Consider the following 10331-nt stretch of genomic DNA (forward strand, 5'->3'; position numbering starts at 1 on the left):
TTCATCCTCCGCCACATACAGAAATTCAAAAATGTCAGCCACCGATGGTGGAAACCAGACTTTTCACTGTTGGACAGAGAAGTGAACTCACAAACATATCATAAAAAATGAAACAATTATATAAATACTATTCAAAAATTCATCACAGCGATTATCAACAGTAACATTGCTACTAATAAAAGCGTAAGAAAAAATTTGTCAGTTGTGATTAAAAAATGTTTCAATAATAAATGATAAAGTTCCTATGATAATGAGAAATACAAATGAAGAAAGATTGAGAAGAACTGTATGCACAACTAATGGACATGATCTAAAAGGGGGGGACAACTGGAGGGAGGGGGGCCACCGGGTGGAGGGGAGCAGAGGGAAGGGAAATTGGCAAAAATGTAATATTATCAATAAAACACATTAAAAAATAAATAAATAAAAAGAAAAAAAAAAAAAAAACAAATGAAGAAAGAAAGTAAAACTCCCCTGAAGGAAGTGCGATAAAACACTGACTCTTTTGAAAATGAAGCCTAATTTTCTTAGTAGTGCCCATGCATTCTAGTAGCCTCAGAATTTTCCAAACCTGAAGCTTACTTCTTTATGTGCCCAACTTCTTTCTTATATATTTTTTAAACTAAAACCTTTCTAAAATGTGTTACACATTCTGACCTTTCTTAAATAGAGCATATTGGAACCTTTTTCTTGAGTGTGGCACGTTAAAAATAATTATCGTTTCAGGGTTGCGAAGCCCAGAAAGCTGTTTCATACTGCTCTATACAAATTGGCTAGCCTGTTTTATGGAGTCAGCTTCTAAAGTTTTCCTATCCCCCTCCTTCACCATTGAGCAGCTTGCTCCCTCACTTCTATTGTCAATGTGCTTGCCTCTAACAGCTCATCACCTCATGTTTGGACTACTTACTACAAAACCCTTCTAACTTGATAAGAAACCTAATACTAAATATTATTTGAACTTTTTTTTTTTTTTTTAAATAAAAGTCCAGCAAAGTGAAAGGTCGTCAAGTTGCCAGTTCAGTTCATCCCCAGTCAGGGCACATACCTGGGTTGCGGGCCAGGTCCCTGGTTGGGGCGCATAGAGAGGCAACTGATAGATGTTTCTCTCACACATAGATGTTTCTTTCCCTCTTTTTTCCCTCCCTTCCCCTCTCTCTAAAAATAAATAAACAAAACCTTTTTAAAAAGTTAAAACACAAATGAGTGAGAAGTATGAGCTTCAGTCCATTAAATGTATGTGGGTGGTTTGAAATGGTTTATTCTTACGGATTTTAACTTCTATCTCTGGTGTTAAAAAAATATACTGAAAAACTGAACTCCAGATATGAAAAGTATTATTTAACTAAATTTTTCTAAACATAATTGTTCTTAATAAAAGGTCAAAAGTTTCCACCTTCACATTCAGATTCAAATAAATGTTATATAATATTTGAGCAGTAGGCGTGAAAATATGTAGTACATTGAAGACTACTATTTAATTGTATTAGAGTTGAAGTGTTTTCTCAGATTGTTAAAACGTTAATTTACTTTTCTCATAACTTACTTGGTTTCAAATTCTAAGCTAACAGCACTATTAGGCTGTATATAGCTGTACTACCTACTACGATCTCACTACAACTACACACTGACTGACGCACTAAAGGTACTTCCTTCATTACAAATCACATTCATTCTAATAGTATATGGCCAGGTAATCACAAGGTAAGAACCTGTCAGAAGAACTCACAGGCCTAATTCCCAAAGGATACACACACACACACACACACACACACACACACACACACATAGACACACATACACTAAATTATAAAGAAATTTTTATTTAAAAAATTAGACTACATCTTTCAGACTCCTTATTTTTATTTCATCTCCTTTCAACTGATTTTTAAATCTTATTTTTTACTGTAAAACCTTTAAATGGACGTTTAAAAATATTACCAAATCACAAGAAATCATAATCTATAGGCCATATATTCAAATCTCTAATAATTAACTAAAATTTATTTGATAGTCACATCATACTTAAATATACTAGGATTGTGTGGCTTAGGGAAAAAAGAACATAAATTTTAATATATACTTTAATATAAATATTGATGGTATTATAATTTTAATTTACTTACAACTACGACTTACAATCAAAGGGGGGGGAAGAGAGGCAGAAATAAGTTATGGGACTACAAATTGTTGTGACTTTTATTTTTATGTGATTTAGATCTATTAATATTATAGCAGGAACAACCTTGGGGCTCTTTAAAAAAGCAATGGAATCTCGCAAACACTTCTGACAAAATAACTCCAGAAGGAATGTCCACATTAAAACAGGAACACAACAAGTTCACAATATTGTTAGACCACCTTATTAAATGTCACTTCTAACAATGTAGATTATCACAGGAAAGTATTTCTAAGCTGTTAATTGCAATCTCCTTGCAAAAAAAAACCATTTTAGTATTTTCTAAAGACAAATAAAGAGACTTAATAATAAATAAGATACACTTCACAGTTGTTAAATTTTCTAAGATGTCCACAGCCATGCTTGGTTCTGATTTCTATTGGGTCCCTGAATCAGGATCACAATTCTGAAAGGACCAACTCTCCCTGCTCTGTGGAGGGCAGAACTGTGGGGCATGAGCAGTGGCCAGACAGGTTTATATTAGCTCTATAAGAAACAGTAAAGAGCTCTGATGGCGGGACTGTTAAATATCAGGGTAAGTTATTTAGAGCAGTTGGAAGACCTCACTCTCTTTAATATTAGAACAGACTCATACCAGCCTTGGAAAGGTTCTGAAAAAATGCTATTTAAAATCAAAACTGGATAGCTTCTTGAGGTTCCTTCCAGACTCAAGAGACTAAGAATTATGAGGTCTGTCCAGAAGGTATCCAGCCATATAATACGAAAAACAAAGACATCTACTGAGGATCCAAGATACATAAAGCACTGTACACAGGACAATGATGTCTCAGTCCCCTTCAAAGTAGGCACTTTGAGACTTCACATAGTTCTCCCAACTGCCATCAGCTGACCCGTCATAGTTTCCTGAATCTCACTGACAGTCTGAAATCTCTTCCCTTTCAAAGGTGATTTTAGTTTTGGGAAAAGCCAGAAGTTTCAGGGCGCCAAATCTGGGCTGCAGTGGGGCTGAGTCAGCTGGTTAATTTGATGTTTTGCCAAAAACCTCTGTACCACGTAATGCCTGAGTGGGAGTGTTGTTGTGATGAAGCTGCCAGTCACCAGTTGCCCATAACTGCAAGCCTTCTGAATCATCTGAATAGTTTCCGCAGAGGAATGTTCAAGCTTTACACAAAATGTGATGCACATTCATTGCTCTGCTCACTCAGTCATTTTGAATGCAATGGCCAAAGAGTAAACATACTCACTGAAGGGCATCTACTGCCCCCACTGACTAGTACAATGAAGTTGTCATTGTTCACACATCCGTATTCCAGTCCACTATCCTTGGCTGCCAGGTCACACCAATGTCGTGCAAACTGTTCTCTTTATATTAACAATGGCTGGACTTTTTCCGGATAGACCTCGTATATATACATCTACATCCAACAATACAGTAACAACCAAACACAACTTTCCGCAAAACAATACCTTTACTTAATTGGAAGATATCTAAAAGGTGGCCTTCTGTGCAGTTCTATGTGTTCTGCTAGATATTTGGGTCTTTTCAAATCTGCAATCTCCTGGCTTCTACTGAACTAGAAGTTAACTGCTTTTACTTTCCAAGTTTTAATTTTTAAAACAAATTCTGATTATATTATGGGCCCCAATTACTAAACTGATTTCCCTAATGAGCTACATGACTCTGGGAGGTCACTTCTTGTAAAATGAGAGGACTTGCCCTAGGATCCACTAGAATATTATCTCCCTGTTCTGTTCACCACTGTACTGCCAGCCCCAGTACATGGAAGGCATTTGTGGTTTACTTAATGACAGGATCATTCCTGTCTCCAAACTACAAATATAAAAATAAATGGAATCATTTTTCTTTTTTAACAATTAGATTATAATCTGTATATTTCCAAACATTTTTAAGAGGACACTGAAACTAAAAGTTCCTATTCAACAAATAAAGCTTTATAATTTAAAGGTAATCTTTTTTTTTCTCCCATTTTTTAGAAATAAAATGGGTAAATCATGCAAGAAGTGACAAACTTCATTAAGTCTGTAACACTTCCCTTTTCTTCATCTCCTTTAACCTACGACTGTGTCTTGCCTCTTTCCTTTGAAAGAAAACATGCATTGGACCTGCGGTGAGAAGGCCTGAGCTCTAGTCCCCTCTTCCATTAACTGGATCTGTGGGGACAAGCCACTTCCCCTTGGCGCCTGCAAGACTGCATATGTAAAACAAGGCAGCTGAACTAATTATTAATTTTTAAAGTCTTCTGCTTTAAAAATCTATTCTTCTCCTTTCATTCTACCCATTATTCTATTCCTAATGCCTTGATTCAGTTCTTGCCACATCATTCCTAGACTTATAAAAGAGCCCCCAAATGTCTTTCCTTCCTTATTTTTCCTTCTTATCCTAAAATGAATGCATTCCTAAAAGAATGAGTTGAGCAGAATGAAAAACACACTCGAAGTTAGAGACTAGGTTTAAATTCAGACTGCCACTAACTGATGATATCTTTAAAATGGTTATTAACTATCTCACTAAGGATTAAATAAACTGTATAAATTAACTGATAGTACAGTGCCAGACATGCTGTAGATATTCAAGAAAAATCAGCATCTTTCCTTATTTCCCAAGATCAAAACCTTTAGTTTCTTACTATAGCAAAGATGACCAACAAACTGCACAGGTGGCACACAAAATTTATAAAACTACAGAGGAAGAAATTGGGTTGAACATTTTCACCAGGTTCCTGTGTCTGCCTGCATTCCTGCCAAAATGCTTCTGGGCAAAGCAGCCTCAGGTCACCAGCCTTGGGAGATATCAATATTAAATGCTGCAGCCTCCCCCCTGCCAAATCGACAGGTCAAGAGGAAATAAAAGCTTGACACAACTCCTCAAAAAGATATAGTTTCTATGGATTTTACTTGAAAGCAAACTCCTCAGCTTACAATCACGTGAAAAGAAGCCAGTCCCAATACTTTATACTTAAATGTACAGGCACTACAGTTAATGTCATACCATCAAGCATTATAATTTAATTTAACTTTTCAACTACAGGAAATTAAAATGTGACAAAAGAAAAAAAATTCTCACAAAAAGAGAAGACAGTGAGCTTTGCAGAATTAAACAAATGTCTTCAGTAAAAGCAATGGCTTTCTTCTTGATTTCAAAACTGGGTCAAAACTGGAAGGAACAGGAAGAGGAGTAATGGGGGCTTGCAAAAAGAAGTTCATTTCTTTAAGTGACTTAGGTATGGTTAGTTAATGATATAGAATTTAAAAAAATTCCCTAAGTAGGAATAACAATCTTTACTTCCACACATTAGTCACTGATACAGCTGAGACACTGGGTAACACAAAGCAATCAATCACGTGAATGGCAGTCTGAAAACCAAAGAAATCTGGTGAAGAAATCTGGTTTTTTGAAGTGCCTTCTTTCCCAAGCTACTTCAGCCCAAGCAAACGCTGCAAAGCATCTAATTAAAAACTATAACGCTATTTAGGAAAAATTCTTTCATTAAGAATTATCCAAATTCCTATATCTATTTAAGAACACAAAACACTAACGGGAAATCTGTGTTTTTCTGTGATTATGCCCACCTGCTGTACTGGACCCTTCGAAATACCCTAACCAACGAAACTGACCAAAATTCCTGCCACGAGCTGCCATGTTGCTTCTGGTTCACCGCTTTTTAAACTGCAGTTTAAGTTCATTCCACCTTCCCCGCCCCCGCCATGTTCTTTGCTCCCATCCCAAACCAAACAGTCCTACCCAGACTCGAGATTTATCATCAAAGCCATTCACCTCGCTGGCACTATCTCCTTAACAGACTCCTCACTCCCATGTATCGCCCACCCTGTTCCTGGGCACGCAGTTCCTTTCCCAAGCTGATTTTCCCTCATTTATGACAAGTACTGCCCTTACCCACACTTGGCCCTAGCTTCATCCTTCAATTCCAGTCCCTATCACTGCCCAGTCCCTCCTCTCACCTCTAACCTCCCTCCGTGCAATCCCTACCGTTTTGAATGCTTGACCTTATCCACGCCTGTCCCCACAACCCAGACTTTATTCAGCTGTGCCCCTCCCCCACCTTCTATCAAGACCTGTCATTCCTAGTCCCTGACAGTGCCTCTTCATTTTAGGTCCTGCCCATCTTCTCTCTTCCTGGTTCTTGACCAAATAAGACCCAAACCCCATTCCTCACCCTAGCACCCCTCCTCTGTCCCTAGCAAAGGACCACTACTCCGGCTAGCCCATCCTACTTTTCTCCGACTCTGAATCTGGTGCTTCTCCCACTCATGCACTGAAACCGGGTGCCATGAAATCTTGGCCGCTAACCTAGTCTTCTAGTACCCCATTTGACTCCCGAAACACGCGTCCTCGCACACCCCAGGCTCCTGCGTCCTCCGACGCTAGGCTCGGACGGCGCGGCCCATCCCCGGCCCATCCCGGACCCGGGCTCGCTCCGTTGGCGGGCTTAGCCCGAAGTCTAGGAGACCCCCTCCTTACCGGGCCGCGCAGCCCCGCCCGGCACCCCCAAGTCCCATTCGGCCCTTCTTGTCCAATGGGCCCGTCTCCCCAGTAGACCCCAGTGCGGTGACCTCCGCCCCGACGAGCCCGGTGCTCCAGTCGCTCTCTTTCTGGGCCTTCCCCCGGCACTATACTACCTCCGCACTCCTGGCCCAGTGGGGTGTGTCCCCTCCAGCCCACTGGCCGCTCCCGCGGAGTCACGGTGGCCGCTCCTCACCTCGGCGTCCACCACCTCGTGGTAGGCGGGCGGGGGGTCAAAACCGCCCCCGCCCCCGGTGCTCCCGCCGCGGGAGGGGCCGCCGCCGCCGTCGCCACCGCCGTCGCCCCGCGGGCCCCCGCCGGGCCCAGGGCTGGGGCCGCCGCCACTGTCCATGGGTTCGTAGCCGCCGTATTCGAGGCCCGGCCGCTCGTTGGTGAGCAGCGCTACGGCCTCGTTGATGTCGTTCTTGGCCAGGCGCAGGGCCTTGCGGATGGTGGCAGGGTCCGAGAAGCCCATGCACAACAGCGTGGTCATGTGCTGCTCCTCCTCCGACTCCATGGCTTCGGCCTCCGGGCCGTGCCGACCGGCGGGCGGCAAAGCTGCGGGTCCCGGGCCTGAAGGGCCGCGCGACGCTTCCTCGGCGCCGTCCCCGAGCTCCGGCGGGCCCTTGCGCTCCTAGCCTGAGCCCTCTGCAGCCGCCCGGCCAGGTTGGGTGCGGGCGTGGGAGCCGCGAGCCAAGCAAGGGCGGTGGGGCGCTCAAGCGCGGCAGCGGTCCGGCCCAGCCCTGCGCGCCGCCATGTTGGCCTCCGCCTCCTCCTCCGCCGCCGCCGCCGCCACCTCCTCCACCTCCCACCGCGGGGCCGCGCCTCCGCTCCCGGAAGCGGCACGAGCCACCACCCGGCTCCCGGCTGGCTCCTGGGCGAAGGCGGGGGGTGGCTTTTTTTCTATAAGGAAGGGCCACGCCGAAGAGCGTCTCTACGGTAGAAGGGCCGGAGACAGGCCCCGCCGGAGACGAGGGAGGGCCCTCCGTTGTGACTGCCGCCGCCCGCCCATTTCTCCAGCAACAGGTTCCCCTGAGAGCTGGAGGGGCGGGAGCGCAGTGCACCTCGCGACGCGGAGCGCCCCCGACGTCCCCAAGCAGTGAATCCAGCGCGGCCCTGACCGCGGTTCCCTCCGCTTCGCATCCGAAGCGCTGGAGTCCCCGCTAGAATAGATACCCCGTCCCGGACTCGCTCGCCCCAGCGCGGTCGGAAACGCAGCGGGTCCTGAATGCAACTCACTGGCCGCGACCGTGTTCCACCTGCAGCCCCCCCCCCCCGAAATGTCCCCTGTCCAGAAGGAAATTCACCGGATCCCCACGGAAATTCACCTGCCACGCTGCCAGAAATATACCCCAACGTCTACATAATTCATCCCCAAACCAGGCACATCGGCATACCCAAGTTGAAATGTACCCCCCACGTACACTTGGTCCAAGTTCCTCCATATATCTCACTGGAATCACCCTAAACCGGTTGAAATTAAGTCCCAACCCTCACTAAATTTTCCAACCAACACCGAGTGGCCACCAAACTCTGAATCCCCTGAGAGTCTGAACTCTAAATCCCAATGCTTTCTACGAGAATTTCCACACACAAAAAAAGCGGACTGCATCCCCTTCTTTCAGCCACCGACTCTGCTCCCCACCTGATGCTGACCCACCCACCACACTGCTGCAGTCCTTGTTGGGGGCTTCCCTGTTTCCTTCTATTTTTGAGCAGTCTTTTTCTCGGTTAAGACTTGCTTTATTTGCTTTCTCGTTCCACCGTTGGCATTAGAGCTCAAGGACCGTATCTTTTTCATTCCCCTTGACTCTACCATCTAAGTTCTGGCGCTTGCTGTCTCCCCCCACCCCCTTCAATTTCCTTGAATTCATGCTGGTTCTAGGTCCTTGCCTCACTCTCTTCCAAAGTCACATGCCTTTTTCTTATCTCACCGAGTACTTGCTAACTTAGTTCATCTTCTAATGCCCTCACCCTCATTTCTCCCAGAACCCCGAGGGCCACCAACGAACCGTTCTTTTCAATCCCATCAAACCCCTCCTATTGCCAACCCAGCAGTCACTATCCCAAGTCTTAAATCAGAGGTAGTACTGATAAATTTTCTCTACTCTCTCTCCGTTAGCAGCTTTCCCCCTGGATCATGGACCCTTCTTGCTTGGTACTTGCTGCCTATATTTGTAAACACCAGGAATTTGATTTACAGGGTGAATGTATCACTGTTGTTTGCATTTAAACGAAGTATCTGTATTTGTTGTACTGATTAAAGTCTAGATTATAAACCAAAGATTAGGTTTAATATCCAAAGGAAGTAAAGTCTCAGTTTCTGAACAGCAGGAAAGAACCTTCTAAAGGAATAATGCCTATAATTGGATTAGATCACAGTGTGTGTCATATATTTTAATCCCCACCAGATTGTATGTTTATTGATTTTAAAGAGAAAGAAAGGGAGAGAGAGGGAGAGGGAGAGAGAGACATCATGAGAGAGAAACGTCGATGGGTTGCTTCCCCTTTCGTGCACCTGCTGGACCAGGATCAAACCCACAACCTCGGTATGCGCCCTGACTGGGATTGAAACTGCAGTCTTTTGGTGCATGGGGTGTTGCTCCAGCCAACTGAGCCATCCAGCAAGGGCACAACGTATATATTGAAATGAAATTCTATAAGTGTTACCAAGTTTTAGGTACTGAGTAATGTTTTAAATATCTGTAGCATATGAAGAACAAAGGTAATTAAATCAGCCCAAGCGGCCTATCATAGAGTACATGCCAAGATTATTTAATGTATTCAACAAATATATACTGAGTATGGATGAGGTGCCCGGTAGGTACTGTTCTTGGCAACAGAAAACAAAGCATACAAAATTTGATGGTGGCAAAGTGGTGGCATTCAATTTTGTCAGATGAACAGTTAATTAAGTGACCAAGTTAAAAAATGAGTTGCAAGGGGAGGAAAAGTAACAAGTAAAGAAAAAATTGTTTGCCACTAAAATTCAAAATAGAACCCAAGAGGTAATGAGACAGAGCCGACCAATTCAGATGGCGCGTAAAAAGACTCATCAACAGTGGCAGGTTTATAGAACACGACAGAGGAAGCTGTGCTGAGCTGAGAAGAGGAAGCAGAGAAAAACAAACTCTGTGATAAAAATTGGAAAGGAGCCACCAAGGCTACAAAAAACAAGGAAGGCCATTTTTGAACTGGATCCTGGAGTGACTGAAAAGCCAGAGTGTCATTTGAGGATGCAAGTAGTATAATTACACTTTTTTGCATGTAAGAAAGCAAGTGAGCACTTTAAACTCTTGAATTGGCATAGCAGAGGAAGGGCCTATGGAATGAATATTCAAACTTTCACTTACATTTTTATTTATTTTTTTACTTTGTATATTTATTGCAGCAAACTCTTGAAAATGTTAAAAGGACAGAAGAGTTAAATAACATTCAATTCATAGAAGACAAAATATAAATGACTAGGTCTGCAAGAGAAATGAGATAGATTCTCTTGAAGATAAGATGTTAGGGTTTTCTAACATTAGTTATTAATTAAGAATATTTGTTGAATGCTTGCTTTGAACCAGGCTGAGGACTAGAGAGACAACTGTGAGCCAGACATGCATGGTTTCTGCCCTTTTAGAACTGTCTCTACAAGGACATAGA

General features: G+C 43.5%; 1 protein-coding gene across 1 annotated transcript in view; it reads right to left on the reverse strand.

The window, feature by feature from the left end:
- Positions 1 to 7432, reverse strand: part of USP24 (ubiquitin specific peptidase 24) — a 128041-nt gene extending 120609 nt beyond the window's left edge. The window contains exon 1 of the mRNA XM_090269535.1: positions 6877 to 7432. Coding sequence (XP_090125661.1) covers positions 6877 to 7197 — 321 coding nt within the window. The 5' untranslated portion in view covers positions 7198 to 7432. The remainder of the gene's footprint in view (positions 1 to 6876) is intronic.
- Positions 7433 to 10331: the final 2899 nt, after the last annotated feature.

Source organism: Furipterus horrens, unplaced genomic scaffold (genome assembly GCF_987537825.1).
Source record: "Furipterus horrens unplaced genomic scaffold, mFurHor1.1.pri manual_scaffold_3, whole genome shotgun sequence".
NCBI classification, from domain to species: Eukaryota; Metazoa; Chordata; class Mammalia; order Chiroptera; family Furipteridae; genus Furipterus; species Furipterus horrens.